Source organism: Podarcis bocagei (assembly GCF_964188305.1).
Source record: "Podarcis bocagei genome assembly, chromosome: 6".
In the NCBI taxonomy this organism is placed as follows: domain Eukaryota; kingdom Metazoa; phylum Chordata; class Lepidosauria; order Squamata; family Lacertidae; genus Podarcis; species Podarcis bocagei.
Window position 1 is genome coordinate 88,077,256 of NC_138130.1, and position 24,572 is coordinate 88,101,827.

A 24,572-nucleotide genomic window follows, 5' to 3' on the forward strand; every position below is an offset into this window, starting at 1 on the left:
ATCCCCCTCTTCCCTTAAAGAGCTCAGACTGGGCTAAATGGGGCTTCTGTCCACATGGCTTCAGCAATGCTGAAATATCAGCTGCTCTCAAACCATTAACTGGGCCATTTTATTTTTATTACATAACTAAAGTTCTCTAGGCAACAATAGTATCCTGGCCAGGAGAACAATTTAAGGTTCTGCTAATGTGGATGTTTGCATTCACAATATATCTTTTACGCAAAGCTATATAAAATTCAAGATCTTTCCATTCCAAAATTATCATAATTACCACATATATTGCCTTGCTATTTAAGCATTATAAGACAAAGAATTGACAATTTCAGGAAATGACACTTTATACATGGTTATATTTTGCTCATTATTGTCTAACTTGCTTTCAAAAATTGTATTTACAAGACTTTATTATTTTATTTATTATTTGTTTATATTTATTAAAACCTTCATCCATAGATCTCAGGACGGTTCACAACATAAAAATACAAGATAAAAAACACAAAATGCATAATAACAAATACAAATCACTAACCCCACCACCCCCTCACCTGTGCTAGACACCACTTCTAGGGTAATATTTATATTCATGCATATGGAGAAATAAACATACATTAACTTTTGTTTTGTGTTCTCAAGTTCATCAAACTCAATTTTCTTTTCCTTTATGGTCTCAGCACTCTTCTGCAGCAAATCATGATGACCTGTTTCGATTACATCATCCTTGGGTTTTAACTGGTCCCAGCGAGCTTTAAACTTCTCCAGCTCTTGAAAGTATGTATGAATACGTGACATCACATTACTTTTCATCACTTCAATCTAAAGAACAAAGAGTGAGGTTTAAAATGAAAATCTTACTACTTTCCTTGGAAAGCTTATACTAAAAGCAGACAGATGCTATCAGTCTGCCTAATAGTGCATTACAGACATATTAGAGTAGCTATTATTCAAACTAGCATCGCCATATTTTATATTTCACAGAAAAGGAATTATGTAGATACACTTGTCACAGAGCCAACTCACGACAGTAAAATGTGGATTTGGTGGCAAAATCACATTTGGTGCTGTGCAGTGGGTCAAGTGGTCCTCAAAGAACATGTTATTGAAGCATCTGTGTTCACAGCTATAGGCTTTTATTAATAATATTTTTAGATTGTCTGATGTAAAGTCAACCTCTGGACATATTTTTCTGCCATGTAAAAATTCATGGGGGGTCCCAAACAACATTCCCTCCCCACTTCCTCTCTTCAGCTGTCCTTGCTCCAAAATCCTGTTGCAAAACATGTTGAGCAGTCCAGAACACTCTACAGTGGTACATTGGTTGTGGAATGGCTTGGCTCCCAAACGCCGCAAACCCAGAAGTAAGTGTTCTGGTTTGCGAACGTTTTTTGGAAGCCAAACATCCGATGCGGCTTCCGTGGCTTCCAATTGGCTGCAGGAGCTTCCTGCACTCAATCAGAAGCCATGCCTTGGTTTTCGAACAGTTCCAGGAGTCGAACAGACTCCCAGAATAGATTATGTTTGACAACTAAGATACCACAGTACTGGCAAAAGCATTATGGCCCTCTAAACCAAAGTTACACTATCAAAGGGGTCCGGGAACTGAAGGCCTGAGGACCAAATACAGACCTCCAGGCCTCTCTATCTGGCCCCTGCAACTCTCTCTACAGCTCTGCTTCACATGCAGAGCACTTTTGCATGGCTTGAACGTGTCCTTGAATGTTATACCAGTTGCTGGGAATCACAGTTTGGAAAAACGTTCTGCCCAGTTTGCTGGCTTCCCACAGGCATCTGGTTGGCTACTGTGAAAACAGGATGCTAGACTAGATCATAGCTGTCAACTTTTCCCTTTTCTTATGAGGAATCCTATTCGGAATAAGGGAATTTCCCTTTAAAAAAGGGAAACATTGACAGCTATGGACTAGATGGGCCACTGGCCTGATCCAGCACGCTATTCTGTTAACAACTCTTGCTTGATGAAGACTGGGGGGGATGTGGGTGTGCAGGAAATAGTCTAATGTACACAGGTAAAATTTACACGTGTTGCTCTCCCCACTCTTGCCTCGAGTCCCTGCCCGCTATTGGCATGTGGCCCCCAGAAAGTTGCCCCCAAGGAAATACTGCCCTCAAGCTGAAAAACAGTCCCATCCCTACAGAATCATCTGACAGAATCAAAAGATGTTCATGCACAACTGAAAAAGGTAAGTCAAAGGAGGGAACGTTTACAATCCACCCCAAATTACCTGCTCTCTTATCATAAGCTGATGACTTTCCATCATTAATTCAAATTTATCCCACGTAGCTCTCAGGTTGCCAATTGTTTCAATGCCCCCACCAGCCACAGTTCGCAGAAGTTTGTTTTTACCTTCTGCTTCTTGAAAGAGACGGAAGATCTAAACAAAGAAGGTTTTTTAATGAGTAAAATTGTCAACGCCAACGTATTTGTTTATGCCAGTAAATACTACAACATTAACCTTTGTTTTAGATTTATTCAAACTGCAATAAACTGCCCCCAACAGTTTTCCAAGTTTCTTTAGTTTTCTTTATATTGAGCAAGACTTTGGGTACAATTGTCATTCAGACACAGATATGGCAGCTTAGGTCTCTCACTCTGGCTGATCAGGGCATCAGTTAGCTGATCCTGGTGGATCTCAGGTCAGTGTAGGTCCTGAAAAGGCGAAGGCTCCAGGTGAGTGTTGGGAAAGGGACAGGAATGGGAGGGGTGCCTTATACTGGGTGCTAAACCAATTCGCCCCTTCATGGATCACTGCCTTGCCATGGCGAAGGGGCTTGAATAACTCAGAGAAGCTATGAACTATGCCAAGCAGGGCACCCAAAATGGACAGATCATAGTGGAGAGTTTAGAACAAACGTGATCCACCTGGAGGAGGAACAGGCAAGCCACTCCAGTATCCCTGCCAAGAAAACTCCATGGACAAAGGCAACAGGCATATAAAAGTTATGACGCTAGAAGATGAGCCCCTCAGGTCGGAAGGCGTCCAACAAGCTACCAGCATGAGTTTGACCAAACTGCGGGAGGCAGTGGAAGACAGGAGTGCCTGGCGTGCTCTGGTCCATGGGGTCACAAAGAGTCGGACACGACTAAACAATAACAAAACCAATTCAGCTTGGTAACCTGATCTGGCAACCTGGCATAAGTTCCACCAGCAAAAAAGGGTGCTGTTAAGTCAAGCCACAGAATGAAATCAATGGAGGGGCCCTCATAAAACAGGCCCAGGCTCACACAGCAGTCCTACTCCCCATGCAAATGGCACTGCAAACACCACTCTCTTTAAACCACAAACAAGCACAGAAAAAACTCTCAGCATGAAGGCAGAAGTAAAAACTGGTAGCAGGTGGCCAGGCGACAGCAGAAATCTCTTATTCAACTGAAATCCTGCCTGCAAACACTAGATGGCGCTCACCCCACCTGAGATACACATTCACTCAAAGGACAATAGACCTGTGATCACATCCCATATCCCCTACCTGGCCAGGCACCTCCATTTGGTCAGGGAACAAGAGCCTGATGTTTGTGTCCTTGACCAAGCAGAGCGAGGAGAACTGTACAGGGATATGAAAGGTCTCCCATTCACCATGACCACTTGGCATGCTGAATGCCCATATGCAGTGCCAAGAGGAGGAGGAGGAGTTTGGATTTGATATCCCGCTTTATCACTACCCGAAGGAATATCAAAGCGGCTAACATTCTCCTTTCCCTTCCTCCCCCACAACAAACACTCTGTGAGGTGAGTGGGGCTGAGAGACTTCAGAGAAGTGTGACTAGCCCAAGGTCACCCAGCAGCTGCATGTGGAGGAGCGGGGAAGCGAACCTGGTTCACCAGATTACGAGTCTACCGCTCTTAACCAGGGAACCAGGCAGAGGGCCTTCTCGGTAGTGGCACCCGCCCTGTGGAACGCCCTCCCATCAGATGTCAAAGCGATAAACAACTACCTGACATTCAGAAGACATCTGAAGGCAGCCCTGTTCAGGGAAGTTTTTAATATGTGACATTTTAGTGTATTTTTCATCTTTGTTGGAAGCCGCCCAGAGTGGCTGGGGAAACCCAGCCAGATGGGCGGGGTACAAATAATAAATTATTATTGTTGTTGTTGTTGTTGTTGTTGTTGTTGTTGTTGTTGTTGTTGTTGTTGTTGTTGTTGTTGTTAACCACTACACCGCACTGGCCCTCTGTTGTATCCTACAACAACCCCCTCTGTGCAGGGGAGACTTGGTAGTACAGAAAAAAAATTACCTCTTCTTTTTTGTCTTTTAGGTTTTTATATTTTAAATTATCTTCTGTTATTTCATCTACAGTTTGGGGCCTTGCTATCAAGGTTTTCATGGCATCATTGAGAAATGAAGAAATATCATGTAGATGACCTAAACAAAGGAAAATAGAAAACAAAAGTTTTGGTTTAACACAACACAAATGGTTAAACCAAGGGGATAGTCTTTTCTTTCTTTCTTCCCACAAGGAAAACAGCATAAGCAACTGGACAAAAGCATCGTACTGGATTTTAACAGTTTTAAAAAACTGGGGCTGTAACTAGACATAACGCACAGCCCTTAATAACAGTACAACCCAAAACAGTTTAATTGGTGAAATATTACTTAAAAATGCTTAGTCCCACTGCAGTTAATATTACTTACTGAGCAGCAAAAGATGGATGTGGGATAAGACTGTTTAATATACAAAATCATCGCTCTTATTATGAAAGGTTATTATGGATGATGCAACCAAGTGCACAAATGTTACTTTTCAAAAGCCAGGCCAGCACGCCCACCAGAGTCACTATATGTCACAACATATCTGATATCTAAAATAATGCTATGCAAGGTAACTGTTTTTCACAGAGGGAGCAGGAGTGAACAATTTATTGCTATTTTCTAAAACTTCAGCAAGAACGTTTCTCTCTTTTGAGCATTACCTTGTATGGACTTTCTCAAAGACATCACGAGAACATCATACAACTTCTGGATAAGATCATCAATCATAGACTTCACAGGGTTGCAATTCACTATTATGCAATCGACCTTCACAGTGCTTCAAGAATTAAGACAACCAATTATATAATAATATAGAATACAGAGTTTAAAATAAACTTTAAACTGTACAGATTTGAAATATGGTCCATTTGTAACAACAAACCATGGGCTGTCATTATAAGCATGAGCCTGAACAAACCTTGACTCTTCTCCCACACCTCCATCATCTCTTTTACATTCAAGTAGAGATTACTGAAAGCTTCTTGCATTGCTTATGAATAAATAAACCTGTTTGTGGTTTAATAGCTTGGTTCATTAATTAACCACAATTAGAAGAAACTAAAGTCTCTCAAATTTGACTCGAACAAGAAACTAGTTTATTTGAAAGCTCTTCTCATGTATGCAGGGCAAAGGGAGGGGAGTACAGAGCATGAAAACTCAAATTCAGGGGAATGAGTACTGATAACATTCATGTGGATCCCCAAGTTGTTCAGCTTTTTGGGACACCAGAAGGCTGCCCCACATTGCTCTACATCAGACACTCCAATCATTCCAATTATGGTTTAACTCTCTTTAGAGAGGTTTTGACTAGACTGACCTGGCACTAGCTTCTCTGATTTTCAATTTATCATGAGACTCAGTTCAAGATTCTGGTTTTAATCACTATAGCCCTAAACATCCTGTGACTAAATTACCTCAATAAGTACTTCCCTGCATGAGTATGCCTAATAACTTTGATCTGTTCCACATCCACTCACACTAAAAATTACCCCAAATGAGATTCCTCCACCTCCCAGTTTCCACTGACAGATTATTCAGGCATAAAATGAATTTGCTCATACAGTCCATGCTATCAAAACTAACACATGCAGGAACTTATTACTCATTTATAGTTCTTCCAGGGTACAATACCTTGGAAGGCGCTCCACTTCTTTTCCTCGCACTTTTAGGGCTTTGAAATTTTTTTCCCAGTCCTGTTCATTGAAAAGATGATTCTCCACCAGAGCTTCCATATCGACTTGTCCAATTATAACCCAGTCCTTTGCCGTAGCATCCATATTTTTATAACAGAGAAGATGAAAAGTCCTTTGTGTAAGATACTCAACATATTTTTAAAAACAAAATGCTAATTTTCTAAACAGGCAAACAAAGCATGACTCAAATGACTCTGATGAAGTCGGTTCTTACCTACATGAACCCTTGATATCATAAATCAAAGCACAATCCCATCTTTTCATACCAGAAACTGTAGGTATACACTCCCTGCAGTTTCACTGTCCATGATGGCATCTCATGCTAGATAGAGGAGGTACACTGTTTATTTAAATGGCCACGCATTCATGGGGCCAAAAAAATGAGAACGAACTGCAGGACTCCAAAGGCCTCTGTGTTTGCAAGTCTCAGATCGCTGTCCTACCACCTATCTGGACATTTCAGAAATCTTACAACCTGTCTACACACACAGTGTATACTTAAAGCCACCTCTGGTGAATTAATCATTTTAAACACAATAGCTGAGATTCATATGTTCCAGCTGTTTCTTAAGCAGCTGGTCATGAAACAATGTCCACATTCCCACAGCTTCTTTTCAAATTCCTCCTCCAAAACTCTACACTTAAGGTCAGACAGCTAATCCGAAAGAAAATTCTGAAAGAACTCTAGTTCACAAGTGCTGACATTCAAATTAAGCGCCTTGTGGGATTGAAGCTCATAACAGAAGTTCCTTTATACACCATATTTGCACTGCTTCAGCCAAATCCGACTGGTTAGCATGTCATAGCCACACCTAAGAACCTCCTACTAAACATTTGTTGAATATTTGTGGGCAATCCATCTCTAATAATCATAAAATTTGAACAGCAATTATTATATTTCATATTTGATATATAGAACAAAAGTTCTAAGCAAATTTACAAATAACTCCCATTGATCTTAGTGGAACTTACAGTGGTACCTCGGGTTACATACGCTTCAGGTTACATACGCTTCAGGTTACAGACTCCGCTAACCCAGAAATAGTACCTCGGGTTAAGAACTTTGCTTCAGGATGAGAACAAAAATTGTGCTCCGGCAGCGCGGCAGCAGCGGAAGGCCCCATTAGCTAAAGTGCTGCTTCAGGTTAAGAACAGTTTCAGGTTAAGAACGGACTTCCAGAATGAATTAAGTACATAACCCACGGTACCACTGTATATCTGAGTAAGTAAGTTCAAGCAAATAGCAGATGTGCATCAATTAGCATGCAGCAGCCATGTGCTAGGAAGACACAGCCAATCAGCACACTCTAGTGCATGCCCTTAAGAGATGCATTTCTAATCTATATACCTTACATGTTTATTGCAAGCAATATAAATACATGACCTGCAACAAATGTGATTGCAACATGAAGTGAAGAAGCACTCAGGTGCTTGACTAAGCAGAATGGAATATAAATGAAGGTTAAGCTGCTTCTAAGCCCATGTTTAAAAGCCCTTGAAGCAAATGCAACTATCTCTGCACCTTAAATGGGTCCGCAACTTCTGCCAATCTTCGGAACAAGTCTTCCGCTTTACTGAAAGTGGTGAGAAATCCACTTGCGTTTCTTTCAGTCATGACAGAAAAAATGCACTCCTCATCGGTTTCACTCACGCCCCTAAATTGGTTTGGAATAGATATGAATCTCTTCATTTCTCTATAATATCTTGCTCGTACTTCTTCAAAAGGAGGTTTAAACTGTATTCTTCCTTGTCTGAAAAAAATGTTTTTAAAATACATTAGCGATTAGAATCACATACCATGGACCAGCCAGGTTGCAATTACTATATTAGCAGGTATGGAAATGTACGTATTGTTGTTGATTTTGCTAACTGAAAGAAATAAACTTACTTGTAAGTTAGATCAATGTTTATTTCTGGTAAATTTTCATTGAGTGCTTCCAAGCCCATTTGATACTGATGCTCCAGAGCTTTATACAATTGATGGTTCCAGTGCAGCCTCCATGCTTTCATGTCACGTGCAAGGAAACCCTATCATTTGACAATATTAGAACACAGTCAAAGGTTAAGAAGTCCTAACCATAGAAGCCGTTCACCATGAGAACTAATTGACTCAGAAAACTGCCTAGAAACCACCTTCCTTTTCAAGAAAAGATTATCCCGGCAACTAAGAGGATTTGGTATCTATGGTATATCTTACAGTACAGCAGAGAGTTGAACTAATCCCTCTGGCTTATCTAGTTTTTGAATCTTCCCAGGAACAGTAAGGAAAGTTATGTGTGATAATGCCTTGGTTCAGGCCAGTCAGTGAGTCACAAAGCAAGCAGGATCCTCAACAAGGAACCTAGTCTATTTCCAAATGTATCCATATTCTTGATGAACTTTTAACAAACATTTTGTACAAAAAGTTCCGCACGTTCACCTATAAATACACGTGTATTTATTTTTGCTTAAATAGTACTGGCAGTTAAGTAACAATGCAACCATGCCTGGGACTCAAGGTTGGAAAACACCCCTCGGAGTTCCTGCAAGCCATCTTTCCAGCGCTGCTGTTGCCGAAGCAGATCTATGTTCATGAGCCCAACAACCTATCAAGAAGAATTCAAAACATACTAAATGTGGTCATCAATCAAGTGGAAGGAAATAAAGCAAATTAATATATGCCAGTCAAGCATACCTTTTCTGTGAAATTAGTATGCCATTTCCTTAATTTTCTGTTTTCAGTAGCAAGCCGTTCTGCTGCAATTTGAAGCTTCTTGATATATGCTTCAAGCTCTTTAGGATTATCCCATGTTATCTGTCCCTCTGCTTTCGAATGCTATCAAAGAAAGGAAGTGCATGCAAATGAAGAAGTAGAAATATTTACTTGTTTGTTCATAAAAGGGAGAGCTGCCAATGCTCAAGGCAAATAAAATTACTCTCAATTGAGTTCCTGTTAGTTGCTGCTAGAAAAACATTCCCTGTCCTCTCATGTGCCAATGCAATTGCTGCTCCACAGAGAAATAAGAGGAGAAACAGACACAGGGGATTATCATTTTTACCATGAAATTGTAACTGGGCTATCTGCACAGACGATGATCAAAGCTGTGTAAGTATAATACTGCTGTAGTCTGGCTATACACATGACATACATGAATGAAAACATGAAACTGACAAGTTTTCCCCTTTACCACTGCAATTCTGCTACAGTTTCAAAGCTTTATGAATTCCACTAACAACCACCTTATCAATGTCACTGTTCTGCCTTGACACTGTAGTAGGAGCCATTTATAGTTTCAACTCTAGGGCTCCATAATAGATGGATAGCATATATGAACATGCAGTTATGGAGGGAAAGGGCATATAATCGATATTAAAATATCACCAAGCATGCCAGCTCCAAAGGAGTTTTAAAACTCCAGGACAACAATGGGTAAATGTGAATAGGACTGCAGTCCCAGTAAATAAAGCAGACATGACTGGAAACCGAGTAAGATCTCCACTAACAGAAGCTTAAATATTTGTAGTGACTGACATAGAGCAAGTAGGGGTAAATCCATTTTGGGATAACTTGCTCCAGTGAAGGAGAACTGATGCTCAAGTCCACTTTCCCTAACAATGGCTTCCAGAGGAAAACAAACTGGTGCAAATACATATGTTTCAAACAACATGATTACTACAACAAAGGCATTTATTTCCTCCTCTACTTCTTCTGAAATTTCATGCAAACCATCAATACCCATGGACAAGAAGAGATGTAATCAGACACACTGAACAATAACAGACAGCACAGGAAATATACAAAACAGGAAATATACAAGACAGCTTCCGTGAATAATAAAATATTGAAAAATAAAAATTATATTACTTTAATTATCTGTTCAAATGCTAAAGCAGACTGTAGCATCATTGGCTTCTGACTTGGAATCATCTGCTGATCAATACTGTTGTAAAAATGTGCCACCTATAAACACAAAGCATATGAAGTCTCAGTTACAGATAGGTAGCCGTGTTGGTCTGCCATAGTCAAAATAAAAAAATTCCTTCCAGTAGCACCTTAAAGACCAACTAAGTTAGTTCTTGGTATGAGCTTTCGTGTGCATGCACACTTCTTCAGAAACTTCTGTTTCAGTGTATCTGAAGAAGTGTGCATGCACACGAAAGCTCATACCAAGAACATATGAAGTCTGTTATGCATAAGCACCACGTCTAAATTTAAATGTATTTTTCTCTATTCTTTAGAATATTGTTTCCATTTCATTTAAACAGAAAAGCAACTCATAGTGCAAGCATATGCATGTTTAACCACAGGTTAAGTCTTACTGTATTCAAGGGGGCTTGATCCAAGGTAAGTGTGCACAAGATTGCAACGTCAATCTAATAACTTGAAACACCATGAGACTCCGATACAATGGCCACATATATATCCACTTCTTTATTGCTTCTATATCTAAACTAGATAAACATTTACAGCTAATACTCTACAATAAGTGCTTGAAATGTTAGCCTCAATCACAAGACACCAGCATACATTCTGCCACTATTTATTACTAAGCCATTTGCCTTGCATATAAAAATCAGTCAGACAATCCTCAAAATTGTCTGTGTCCAGGATATGCTCAGACTTTTTAATTTATTTACTTGCACTAGGGAGAGCCAAATCACTTGAGTCCATTATAACATCACAGTGAATGGTTGAACATTACAAGAGGGCAACATAACCCATCACACCATGTGTTCATCACCTTCGGAGAAAAGATGTTTTCAAACTTTCTATCTCCATGGTGTTCTCTTTCATCCATCCTCTCTGCGTCTTTCACATTCTTCTTCCTACTATAACAACTTCCTTCTCTTATCCCCTTCCACTCTGTTCTCACTTCATTTTTATTTATTTTTAAATATTAACTTTTATCTCTCAAATTTCCTTCAGTGCCTCCTCTGGTCCTTTCTCTAAAGCAGAGAGACCATTCCCCTGCAATCTTCCCTGTCCCCCAACCACATTTACTCAGTTCCATCTTTTCTCCCCACCCACCTTGCCACACACAAACACACACACATACACTCTTGCCCAAAACCAGGATGTTCTGACAGACAGCAGATAGCTGTTGCTGCAGAATTAGTCAACAGAAGACCAGGCGGGTAAAAGGGAGCACTGGTTTGTGTGACAGTGGGAGCAGAAGGCACAGCAGAAATCCCAGGCTCTTGTCCTGTTCCTCAGTCAGTCCATCCATCCTTTTTTTTGCCCTCTACCTCCACTTTCCATTATTTCTCTCAGACTTCATTTCTCCATCATCTGTTTACTGTCTTTCTTTTCTTCTCATCCCTCCAAATTTCCAGGCTACAGCCTCACTCTCTAACCACCTCCCGCACATGACTACGTACTTGCATTCAGGGAATCAAAAGCTGCAGCACTACCAGCGGGAAGGGCAGGCAACAGAGGATGCAGTGAGCACTGAGGACCACCATTTGACAAATATTACTGTAATTTACATCAAGTATGTATCTTCTGGTAGAGAAATAAACGGCACATCTATGTTTGGGTGCAAAGTTTAGTTCAAATTTCACCATAACCTTTGATTTGGTTTCAGAGCTAGATATAATTTTAACACCTTTTGGGGCTGAACTTACTCCCTACTCTGTACTCTCATAAAATATATTGTAACAGAAGCAGACACTCAAGGTAAATTTATCATGAGCCCCATCTTAGATAGAACCAATCCATTCAGATTGACAGTGCTCAGTAGAGTCAGAACTTGTAGCTCGTGGTGTCATACCTGCTTGAGAATAACTGCTTGTTTGCAGAATTTTTGTGCTGTGCTTGAAGTTTGCTGTATTTTGGCAGGAATAACAAAGCCAAGTGCAGACAGTTGACGCACTTCTCTTAGGAGCACCACCAAGCGATCCGAATAATGTATTTTTAATGCTCCATCAGAGTGATCAAGTTCCATAACAGGACTGCTGGCCTGTAAGCTAAACCAAAACATTTCCATTACTAGACATTATTTTTCAGTAGCAATATAGCCTGCATTATTTTTCAGTAGCAATATAGCCTGCACTATAAACTGGGATGTAGGGGCTGAACTGGCTATCACCTATGCCAGCTGTTTCCATTCTAAGCCACCACTATAATAAAGGCATAAAATATACTCTACAAGCCAAACATTTTTACTGCTGCTACCTCCTCTTCTGGTTGGAAGGATTAAGAATGTGCCGCAGTCGTGGCTTCCTTATTTCACATGGGCACTTGAGAATGCAGGCGGCTATTCTGCTTCCTGGCTTTTTGGCAGCCCTTTATGGATGTCCAGCCACTCTGCCTACATCACCACCCCCACTTTATTTCTCTCTAACATGCAACAAAGCAACTAGGATCCCAACCCTCTCATGTTGAGCAGGGTTACCACGCATGGAAGAAGCAGTGAAGCCTCTTCTCCTTTGTGGATCTCACCTAGCGCCTCTGCAGCTGCCATCTGTTAACCCTCCCCTTCATGAAGAGCTGGTGGTAGAGGCAGTCAGGTGAGTGAGAATGAATTTATGTGAGAACTTGCACTTCCTCTCACTACTCAGAGCACTGTGAAAGAGGCAGCCCATAATGAGGAAAGCAGTGAAAGCAGCTACAGCTTTTTCAGTGGAAGCAATGGAATGCACCCACTCATCATTTGTGTTTCACACACATTTCTACTGAAGGAGGCTCACCCCTCTCCTCAATGAAGTAACGAAGCCACACTGCTTTTTTGCTCCTTTCTTTGCTAGGCACATTCAAGGTAGTGCAAGTTTCCCTCAGTTCAATGTCCCCTACAGTAAGCTACTGGAGTGCAGGTCTTCAAACTCTGCCTCATGGCGGAGGAGGGTCTATGAGCAAAACAGATGGAGTCATTGCACTGTTCTCAATGCTGAGCAACATTGCCATTCCCCCTGTTAAGCCATTACTTCCTACTCTACAACTTAACAGCTCATTTCAGAAGAAGAACCTCATGCAAGAAACACAAGAAGTGCGAAACAAGAATCAAAATTAGTTTTCGCATCTGCAATTTGCATGGACACCCACAACAGTTGTAAATCGTTCTGTAAATGTTCTACCGTCATGATCTGGGTTCTTTAGTCCTCTAGAGAGATGCTTTAGATATTTTTTTAAAAATGCACTGCTTGACTCAAACCTTATCCTACTAAAATGCTTAACTACAGGTTCTAGAGTTGCTCTTTGAATCATAGAATTGTAGAGTTTGAAGGGACCCTGAGGGCATTTTTTTTTACACTTACCAAAGACCAGACTTGGGGTTTGACAACCCTGCCTGAATGTCCCTGGACCAATAATCAAATTGTTCCTGTTCATATACTTTAAAATGTTCTAGAAGATCATCTGCAGTTCGTCGGAAATTGTGAAATCCAGACAGGTCTGAAAGAAGGGCCTCTGCGATCTTAATGGCATCATCTACCTGAAACGTTCAAAGATTGGAAGTTCAGCGTGTAGTTTAGCATGTAGACAATGATTTATTATTCAGAATATCAGACTACAGACTGCCTAAACCTGCTCGAACTATCAGGTTTCCTTACACTTGTGGAGAGCTGTTCACCTACATTTTCTCTCACAGAGCACAATCTAGATTGTGTCCTATATGAGACTTGAAATAATGTAACCACCACTGGAGTACCTAGCCATTTTCAGTAAGAGGGTCACACCAACCCATGGTCAACCCTCCAGGAGAAAAATGTCGCAATGTAAAAGTCAATGTAGCCAATTAAAAAAGGTGTGCATATTTTGTGAATCGGTGGGTCCCAAAAAAGGAGGGGGCATCACAGAATCACAGCAATGGACTCACAGGAGTGATAGATAGATAGATAGATAGATGATTGACAGATAGACAGATAGACAGAGAGATAGATAGATAGATAGATAGATAGATATCCTTTTTTAAATAAAAAAGTGGATGAATATTGAAGGACCACAATAAATAATTTTTGGTACTACTTTATCTCAGCAGGGTACCTAGAGAAGCAAGCAGTAAAAATAAATACATATTTTTTTAAAAGGGGGCTTTGGCATTAGTTTATTGTACTGAGGAACCCACAACAGCAGTTTTAAAAAAGAACAAAATAACCTATTTGGGTCCTCCTGACCATACAATAACCTGTAGATGCCATCTGATAGGGGTGTGGAGGAGAGCCTATTCCATTATTAACAGGGTTCAAGATGGCAGCAACTATGGAGTGCTTTGGATGACTATTATATATATATTCAGGTATTTCATGATCCTTGGTACTGGCTCTTTGATTCTCTGGTTACAGTGGTGATATGTAGTGCCAAATACTGAGTTGAATTGGGCATTTTTGTGTTTTTATGATATTGTGAACTGCTATTTAATTTATTTAATCTGCTCAATGATTTTAATTGGTACCTTTAATTCCAGCTGGCGCACCCAAACAATATTATTCACAACTTCAGAAAGATTTTTGCCAGCAAGTGGTCCTGATGCTTCACCAGGAGTACCATGGCATCGTGCCTCAAAATCTGTTTGATAATCTGTATAACAGTAAAAAGCAAATTGTTAGTGAATATTACTGACAGCTCTAGAATCACTGAACTTCTTCTCCTTATGCCCAGCTTAAAAAGGCTTGAGTTTGACTAACATTTTGAAAAAGTTCTATACTGGTATGTCCTAGCTTCTGCTGAATTTGTTAAACTGCAAAATTTAAGTATGAATATGCATTCCTTCCATAAAATTTCAACCCTGATTTTCTCACCATGTGATCTTTCACTCATAACCATTTTAACCTACTCTTCTTTTCCAAGCAGATCTCAGTGTGGGGTACATCATGAAAGATGCAAATAGATATATCCGAATTGAAAAACAAGCATGATACATTAATGAAGTGAACAATCAAACCTTACAATATTTTAATGCATATTTTCAAAAGTAACAATTGTATTTCTTACCTTTGACCGAGTCCTGTAGTTTCGCCAACAAAGTTTCTCTTTCTAAAATCAATTCTTTGCTAATGCTTGGGCGTCTTACTAACTCCTTATATTTCTGAAATGCTTGAAGAAGCTAGAAATATACATTAAAAAAATTGCTACTAAACCAAATGCAATGGATCATCATGGACTGGTGTCCATTAACTATTATCTTTTTAATTGGTAGTGGAGACCATAACCCATGACTGATCTGGAGGCTTCCCACCCAACACCCAGAGAATGGTGAACACACCCAACATAGCAGCTTGACTTTTCAATACATACTTCAGCCTTGTAGCTAATTAGTGAGCCCCTAAATAAAACCAGGGAATGGTTTATCTAGAGCAGGGGTGATGTATGTGCAGCCCACATGCAGCCTGTGAATTCACTTCCAATGGCCTGGCAGCCCTCCCAGAACCAGTTCTTGTCCTCACTTACTTGCAAAGGCTTCTCTTCTCCCTCTCAAGTGGCACCAAGCACAGACAGGAACATGTCTTCCTGTATGCTAAGACCTAGCAAGTGCACAGTCCCCCCAGGGGGCAGGAGAGGTGCCTTTGTAAATAAGGGAGGGGATTTGCTCTCCTCCTATCCCAGCAGTACAATGAGGAGAAAATATTGCCTCTTCATTGTCAGGTATCTGTGTGTAAACGCAAAAGTAAAGGGACCCTTGACCATTAAGTCCAGTCGTGGCCGACTCTGGGGTTGCGGCGCTCATCTTGCTTTATTGGCCGAGGGAGCCGGCGTACAGCTTCCAGGTCATGTGGCCAGCATGACTAAGCCGCTTCTGGCGAACCAGAGCAGTGCACAGAAACACTGTTTACCTTCCCGTCGGAGCGGTACCTATTTATCTACTTGCACTTTGACGTGCTTTCGAACTGCTAGGTTGGCAAGAGCAGGGACCGAGCAACGGGAGCTCACCCCATCGCAGGGATTCAAACCACCGACCTTCTGATCAGCAAGTCCTAGGCTCTGTGGTTTAACCCACAGCACCACCCGCGTCCCCTCTGTTTGGGTGTACAGGCATGCATACATGTTTGCTGTGCTTCCCCACTACTGCCATGCAGCACTCAAGAGAGGTGGCTGACTTTCAATGTGGCCCACAAGGCAAAAAAGGTCAGCCGCCACCCCCTAATCCAGAAGCTTGAAGCATCCATTATTTCTAGCAGGTATTTCTTTAAATGCCTAGTTATGCCATTTTTTTGTTTTTTAAAATACCTGTTGTGGACTGTCTTGAATTTCTGAAATAAATGTTTTCAATTTGCTTGCTATTTTTTGTTCTGCAGGAGAAATAATCCTTTCATATTGGCATACTGCTGCTTTCCATAAAGGCTAGGGAAAAAGAACACCCATTTAGTTGGGGACATTTTCATCAAAACTATCAAATACAATCTAAAGGGGGTGTAACAATAAGATGTAAGTGGGAATACCTCTGTATAAGGATTATAGTGCACAGGATTCAAACCAGCAAAGGGCTCAAAGACCTGGGCAAGGTGCAGTGCTTGCTGTTCACCAGTTGGCAAAAAATATGTAAGTTTCTCATGAAGCGTTCTAATAGTTAGCACCTATACGAGAAAAGGAATATTTTAACTATATATATGAACCCCTCACCTGCAACAGGCTATCAACTAACAAAACTGCATGCAACAAATCCTAGAGGCAATAAAAGAGCATTTTAAAACCTTCTCTTAAAAATTATCAACAAAGCATTCAATCTAGTGAAAATTACATTAACCCATTATCATATTAACATTTAGATTTGTGATCATATCTATAATTAGAATTATTTATTATAATTAATGTTGCATTATCTGAAGTAATAAATACAACAACACACCACTGAGGCCAGGAGTAAACTTTTTAATGGGAATTCCATAAGAGAATAGAACTCTCAATAATACAGTTTTGACCCCCAAAAAATCCTAGGAATTGACCATATGAAGCTCCTTTATACTGAGACAGATCATTGATGTTATTAACCCAATATTGTCTATTTTGACCAACAGCAGCTTGGTCTCGCAGCCGCACTAGAGATCCAATCAGCATCCATGATTATCTCCCTTACCTGCTTAAATATTGCAACAGTGCTGGAAAGGATTAACCTTTTCCTCCTCACAGCACCACCTTGATTTATTGATGAAAATCTCCCCAAATATAAAGTTTCTACTGCCCCCTTTAGAGAAACTCAAAGATGGAAAGGGTTTAAAAAAGTGTTTCTCCCCACCCCCACCCTTCAGCATCAGGGTTCCAGTCTGAATAAGGTCCCCTGCAGCAGCTTTTTGCAAAAATAGAGATGCAACTCACCGATCTCATCATTCATCAAGTTGCTTGATGCTCAAACATAAGTCTTTATTAGAACCTGCTCCAAGATGCATGGGACTGAACTTTGCTCTATCATTAAGCTATGGGCCCTCCCCAATAGAATGCATTATGTTTAAAAGCTTCAACTCTTCCCCCTCACCCTAAAAGAGAAAATAAAGCAAATTGATACCTCTTCAAGTCGTTTACCAAGCTTCCCTAGCATTTCAGGAACGTATTTCTCATCTTGCCATACATGTGGGGTATAACGCTGCCAAAGCTGCCCAGTAAGGTGATCACAGGCTGCTACCCATTGTTCACAAATCATGATGCCAGCCTTTAGATTTTCTTTCACAATGTGGAAGGAATCTTCCCATAGATTTAACGTTCCTAGTTTCTTCTGAACAAATCTTCCAAGAGAGCCAGCTGAAATCACATACAGATAGTGCAAAATTACTTACAAGCGCTGTACCTTCTCTAGCTGAAAGAAATGTTCCCCATCACTACTTATGGCTTTAGACCTTTCTTCTTAACATACTAGACAGGTGTAATAATTCAGCTCAGAACATGGCACCTTTATGCTGTCAGTATCAAGCAGCTATCACAAAAAATTTAATACCACTGAGTCAAATACTTCGTATAATTGGATGTAATATGCAGCCTCCATCAGTCAAGGGACAACACAGATACTTTACTTAATAACTGACTACCAGTACAAGATTATCTAAAAACTACCCCACCCCAAAGTCCAACCCAATCAATGTCACCCCCACTAAATTGGCAAACCTGCCATAGCTGCAATTCCCTATAATCATGTTTACTACTTTATCTTTTTAAAAACTTTCAACAGAAATATTTGTTCCAAATCTGCATTCACCAACACAGTGAAGAAGATTGTTCGGGCAGAGCAATACCACAAAAGGTACAGAGATAATAGTCGCCAATCCATGTTGCAGACTAGAATTGTATCTTAGCTGGATTTTGACTTGACATGAGGAGCATCAAGCATCATTACAGATTGTTCAATGACTTGGGCTGAAGGGTCAACTAGAGATGTCTTTATCTGATTCAGGGGCACATCTAGGCAGACCCAAATAAGATTTACCTCGAAAGCTCTGAGTAGCAGCCATGTCAGCACACAGGTTACATGTAGAGGAGCCAGTAAGAGCCTTGTAAGGGTTGAGGAATAATGCTAACCCCCAGATTTTCACGTTATATTTAACATTGGCTCAGCAGACTATGGGTATGTTCACACAGAACTGCCAAATACCCAGTATCCTCATTTAATAAATCTGATTCCCTAAAAGGCACAGAGCATCTGTGTCCAGTCCATGCAAATCTGCAACACACTGGAGACAACTTGGAATCTCATACTGAGCAGAATACATTAGGAAGAGGAGTGACGTGGGTTCAGATAATTTTATTCCATATTACCTTCCCTTTTCAGGCACTTCTCCACGCACTTCTAGAGAAGCACATAAGTACTAAAACAAAATGCTAGAAATTCCTCAAAGAGCAACAACCTATATTTTAAGCATCTGTTCATCACAACTGAGTTTCTCTACAAACAACTTTACCTATGACATCCAAAAGATTTTGCATGCGTGGCTGAGGAAAAGGTTCATGTTCCGGCTGTCTCCATACATCATCTACAGTATCCCGTGTAGTCTCGACTAAATCCACAACTTCAAATAAAGATAAGCTGTCCAAATTGTAATAATCCTAGAGATACAATGCATATTTTAAAAGCATAACTTTCTACCTAAAGAACAGGGCTACAATCTACACGGGACTTAACCTATGAATATTTCAATGAAAATACTGTGTAAGAAACTTGACTGCAAATGCTTTGGGATTTTGCCATTTTGATTGTTATTTACTCACTACTTAACGTCAGCCTTTGCCAACCTAGTGCCTTCCAGATACTGCTGGACCATAACTCCCATCAGCTCCAGCCAACCCAATGGCTGGGGCTGACCAGAGTTGTAGTTCATCAACATCTGGAGGCCACTAGATTAGTGAAAGCTGACTTGCATCTTTAAAGGCATGACACACAGCAAAATCCTAACACAACAAGAACTGACAACCTTGTTCGTTTTTGTGAAAATATTGTTTTTTATGCAGTTACATGCAAATGTATTTTATTTTCTTGAAATTATTTGTAGCCCATTTTTCAAATGTATTGTCTGAAGCAGCTTATATTAAGAAACAATGGCAACTAGTGACTGGCAGTGAAGGAAGAGGTGGCAGAAGAGGAGGGGATTCCCAATGCCCTTACCAGACAGTACTGCAAGACAGCAACAGCTTCATAGCTTTGTCTGGTCATTTATGAGCTGTGTGCTGGCAATGCTAACCTAGCATGCCCATGCCTCTGTTTCACAACATTTCAGGTAAGGAATCAGGAGCCCCTCCCACACAGATGCTGCTTATCAATGGTAACCACTTTCCTCCCAGCATGCCACTTCACCCGCCACCACATCTCACAAACAGAGCTCAATCAACCAAACGTTTATGAATGAATGCACATTCTCAACTATCTCAGGGATGTCACTTGGTGCCACAGGGCACGTGCTGCCCCACGTTATTCCTAAATATTTGAAATGGAGCCAGATAACAACAACCTCAAACATTTGAGAGTACCTGCTGATTTCTGTAGAGAGCAAAAACATTCAAATGGGCAAATTCCTAATGGGCAGAGTACCCAATCCTTCAAACCCTTCTTTGCGGTTTCAAGAAATCACTGAACTATGCTTCCAAGCAAAGACTACACTCCAGTGAAGCCAAATCCCTGAAGTTGCAAAGAGAGTTTCAATCTCTCAAAGCTGGGAATAGTAATCAAGCATGCATGTGGAGCTGTTGGCTGCGACTATTGTGCTAGACTGGGGCAGGTTTTATATAGAACATCACTGAATAAATAAAAGTTACACACATATGCAATGACTTCAAATAATTCTTTAAAATGTGAGGCTCTCTCCTTGCTAGATGACTTGCTTCCACGTTGAGCACGCTCTGTCCAGAACTGAAACTCGTCATTTGGACAAAGTATTGCTGTAAAAAAAAGAAACAAATCCGGCAAATACAACATTCAGAGTTGTGTCTATTAATGTATATGAAACAGACTAAAGATATGCTACAGGATTTAATCAACTTCTGTTAAATCTCAGTAAATTTATACTCTGCAATGCAGTTCAACACTGAATTAAAATATATTCATATGGAAATATACAATGTGAAGAATGACTCAGAATTAAGTAGTAGATAGGTAGCCGTGTTGGTCTGCCATAGTCAAAATAAAAAAATTCCTTCCAGTAGCACCTTAAAGACCAACTAAGTTAGTTCTTGGTATGAGCTTTCGTGTGCATGCACACTTCTTCAGATACACACTGAAGAAGTGTGCATGCACACGAAAGCTCATACCAAGAACTAACTTAGTTGGTCTTTAAGGTGCTACTGGAAGGAATTTTTTTATTCAGAATTAAGTAGCATTGAAGCCTTACATCATAATTCTCAATTTGCTTATTTCAAAGTCTAGGGAACTTTGATATCAAGGGGATACATTTACAAGTGACACTTGGAATGGCAGGTTGCTGTATCACACAAATTACAGATTCATTTCTAATTTACATTCCACTGTCTGTAAATAAGTGCCTCGTGTATTTTTTTATTTTTTAAAAAACCTAAAGCCCCACTCTTCATTGGTACTGATACCAGGGCAGGGTATAACATTAAAAAAGTTCTAGACAACCATAAATATTTTTTAAAACCTTGAAAACATTAGCAAACAACAGAAACTAAAAACTAAACAGAGTCAAAACACATACCTTGAACATCATCTTCCCGGTATTTGGCTCCTGCGTAAGCAGGATCTGTTCTCCTCAGAACAGAACCTAAACCAGCCTCTAACTCTCGTAAAAGATTCTGAAGCTTGGGATCAAATTCTCTACTCCATTTCTCATCCTGTAATAAGAATTTCAGGTGACAAAATTTTCACACTAAAACCATCCCTTATCCAACACCTCCCTCAACCCTTTCCGCTTCTACTCCATCCTGCTCTCCCTTAATAAGTTGCCTTCTCTGTGGTCCTCATCTGATTCCCCCATGTACTCTCTTTTACCCATCCCATCTCATAGTTGCCGTCTGCCATACCATTATCCCTCCTCTTCACCACACCCTCTCTCCCTTCTGTTGTTTCCCTCCAAACTCTTTTGAGCATTCCCACTGGCTACAGACTATGGGGCCATGGCTCCATGGTAGAGTCCAGGCTTTGCATTCAAAAGATTTGGGTTCTTTGGACAGGGCTGGGTAAGATTCAAAAGCTGAAAGCCACAGTCAACGAGTTTAGCTATGGGATGAAAACCTGAGGCTCTCCAGATGTTGTCAAACTCCAATTCCATTGGCCCCAGAAAGTGTGGCCAATTGGTCGGAGCCAAACAGTACAAACTTAAAGCTTTCGCAGATGACCTGGTTTTGACATTACAGGAGCCAGAATCTAGTACGAAAAGAGTTTTAGAATTGATTCATGAGTTTGGTTGGGTGGCGGGATTTAAATTAAACAAGCAAAAAACTAAGGTTTTGGGAAAAAACTTGACATTTTTGGAATCCGAAAGGTTTCAGAAAGAGACAGATCTAAATGTGGTTAAAAAGGTGAAATACCTAGGGGTTAATATGACTGCCAAAAATCTGAATTTATTCAAAGACAATTATGAAAAGTGTTGGTCAGAAATCAAAAAAGATTTAGAAAGTTGGTCAAGATTGAAACTTTCCTTGTTGGGCCGAATTGCTGCTATAAAGATGAATGTGTTGCCAAAAATGCTGTTTTTGTTTCAGACCCTACAGATTGTGGACAAGGTGGAATGTTTTAGAAAGTGGCAGAGAGATATTTCCAAATTTGTCTGGCAGGGCAAAAAGCCCAGGATAAAATTTAAAATATTAACCGATGCCAAAAAAAGAGGGGGGTTTGCCCTGCCGGACTTAAGGTTGTATTATGAAGCTGCTGCTTTCTGCTGGCTGAAAGATTGGTTACTTCTTGAGAACACTGATGTCCTAGATCTGGAAGGGTTCAACATTGCTTTTGGATGGCATGCCTATCTGTGGTACGACAAGGTAAAAGTTCATAAGGCTTTCAAGAACCATATTGTCAGGAAAACAATATTTAATGTCTGGACAAAATACAAAGACTTACTAGAAAACAAGACCCCAAGGTGGTTGTCACCAATGGAAGCTAAGGCTCGGAAAAGACTCAATATGGAGGCCAAATGGCCAAAATATTGGGAAATACTAGAAAAAGTTGGAGATACTTGGAGGTTGCAGAGTTTTGAGAAATTAAAGGACAAAGTGCGAGATTGGTTACACTATGCTCAGATTAGGGAGACTTTTAATTTGGATAAAAAAATAGGTTTCCAGGTGGAAAAATCGAAACTAGAGACAGAATTGCTAGAATCTAAGACTAAGGTACTTTCAAAAATGTACAACTTGCTGTTAAAATGGAATACTCAAGATGAAACAGTTAAATCAGCCATGATAAAATGGGCGCAGGACATTGGGTACAACATTATGTTTGTTGACTGGGAAAGGTTATGGACCACCGGTGTGAAGTTCACGGCTTGTAATGCCTTGAAAGAAAATATTATGAAAATGATATATAGGTGGTACATGACCCCAGTCAAGCTTGCAAAAATATACCATTTGCATGATAATAAGTGTTGGAAATGTAAGGAGACTGAAGGAACATTCTTTCACCTTTGGTGGACTTGCCCGAGAGTTAAGGCCTTCTGGGAAATGATCTATAATGAGTTAAAAAAGGTATTTAAGTATACCTTCCCTAAGAAACCAGAGGCCTTCCTCTTAGGCATCGTTGGCCAGAAGGTGTTAAAGAAGGATCGAACCTTTTTTATGTATGCAACAACAGCAGCAAGAATACTCATCGCAAAACATTTGAAGACCCAAGATTTGCCCACGCTGGAAGAATGGCAGACGCAACTGATAGTTTATATGGAGTTGGCCGAAATGACTGGCAGAATTCGAGACCTGGGAGAAGAGATAGTGGAAGAGGACTGGAAAAAGTTTAAAGACTACTTACAAAAACGCTATAAGCTGTATGAATGTTAAGTAAATGCTCGATAGAAAATAACATGGCATCAGCAATTTAGTTTGAAGGATAAATGAGAATAAGTGATGTTTAAGAAAAAGATGAAATTTGAAGTGATATTATGTTTAAACCAAGCAGGTTAAATATTTGACAAAAATATGTAAAGTTTGAGGCATAATATTTGAGAATTACAAAATAAGAATTGAAATAAGGTAACAAATTGCTGCTTATAACATTATTATGGAGAACGCAGGAAAGGGAGATGCGAGGAAGTCCAAAAGTTTATGAAAATATGATTTACAGATAGTTGTTTTTTGTTGTATCTTTTTGATTCTATGTATATCTTTTTGTTTACTTTTGTTTTCTTTTGTTTGTTATCTCTTGGTGATGGCATTTTATATGTTTGGTGTTTTCTTTTTCTGTGTAAAACTTGTAATAAATATCTTTTTTTAAAAAAAAGTATGGCCAATTGTTAGGGATGATGGGACCTGTGGTCCAACATCTGGAGGGCTGCAGCGCCCCCCCCTTGGTACAGGCCATATTGAGCTACATAGAGCAACAATATGACACAGTAAGGCAGTCCCCTATATTCCTTTGTTTCTCTAACTTCACTTTCCATTCCCTCCAATACAGCTGCTGTCTCCTGCAATGAAACCATCTTTTGAAAAATAATTGATGACCTCCTCACTGCCCAGTTCTCTCTCTCTCTCTCTCTCTCTCTCTCTCTCTCTCTCTGCAACTGTCTGCTGTCCTTGATACATGTTTGGTCTCTTACCTTTTCTTGGCTACCTCTATACCCTAAGACTAAGTCTCAGTGATTCTTTCTTCCAATGATTCTCTTCCTACCTAATTGTTTATGTTTCCATAGTGTGAAACTCTTCTTCTGCTTTCCCTCCCTCTAGTAAAGTCCCCCAGGATTTTATTCTGCTTTTCTCACTACACACTCTTCAGAGGTGAGCTCATAAAATCATGGCTTTCTGTACCACATATACACATCATCCAGTTCAACCTGTCTACCCCAGACCTTTCTCTCATCATCTCCATCATCTCTGCCTCTGTGACACTTCCATTGTCATCTCAAGCTCAAGACTAAACTTCTAATCTTCCCTCGTCCCCTTCTTCTTGAGTATTTTAATTTAATTTAACAATATCACCATGCTGAACAGGTAAAAGCTCTGCCTCTCCCTCCTTTGTTCCCATTATTTGTTGCAAGGTTGCACCACTTTCCTCTTTACAACACTGCAAAAATATGGCCTCATCCCCTATCTATGCAGGAAAAACTTTGGTTTATGCCCTAGTCGTATC

The 24,572-nt window shown here is 40.2% G+C and overlaps 1 protein-coding gene across 3 annotated transcripts in view; it reads right to left on the bottom strand.

Annotated features, from left to right (window-relative positions):
• The window catches only part of DYNC2H1 (dynein cytoplasmic 2 heavy chain 1), a 166,216-nt gene that overhangs the window by 138,339 nt on the left and 3,305 nt on the right, over positions 1 to 24,572 (bottom strand). For all 3 annotated transcript variants that reach the window (XM_081197607.1, XM_081197608.1, XM_081197606.1), the window contains 20 exons: positions 21,001 to 21,136; positions 20,109 to 20,227; positions 18,757 to 18,901; positions 17,373 to 17,605; positions 16,312 to 16,446; positions 16,100 to 16,213; positions 14,867 to 14,978; positions 14,328 to 14,452; positions 13,192 to 13,367; positions 11,709 to 11,904; positions 9,803 to 9,898; positions 8,633 to 8,773; positions 8,445 to 8,543; positions 7,847 to 7,986; positions 7,481 to 7,709; positions 5,897 to 6,024; positions 4,927 to 5,042; positions 4,251 to 4,378; positions 2,238 to 2,387; positions 608 to 813 (listed from right to left, as the gene is read on the bottom strand). In XM_081197607.1, the coding sequence (XP_081053733.1) occupies positions 608 to 813; positions 2,238 to 2,387; positions 4,251 to 4,378; positions 4,927 to 5,042; positions 5,897 to 6,024; positions 7,481 to 7,709; positions 7,847 to 7,986; positions 8,445 to 8,543; positions 8,633 to 8,773; positions 9,803 to 9,898; positions 11,709 to 11,904; positions 13,192 to 13,367; positions 14,328 to 14,452; positions 14,867 to 14,978; positions 16,100 to 16,213; positions 16,312 to 16,446; positions 17,373 to 17,605; positions 18,757 to 18,901; positions 20,109 to 20,227; positions 21,001 to 21,136 (2,924 nt within the window). The remainder of the gene's footprint in view (positions 1 to 607; positions 814 to 2,237; positions 2,388 to 4,250; positions 4,379 to 4,926; positions 5,043 to 5,896; positions 6,025 to 7,480; positions 7,710 to 7,846; positions 7,987 to 8,444; positions 8,544 to 8,632; positions 8,774 to 9,802; positions 9,899 to 11,708; positions 11,905 to 13,191; positions 13,368 to 14,327; positions 14,453 to 14,866; positions 14,979 to 16,099; positions 16,214 to 16,311; positions 16,447 to 17,372; positions 17,606 to 18,756; positions 18,902 to 20,108; positions 20,228 to 21,000; positions 21,137 to 24,572) is intronic.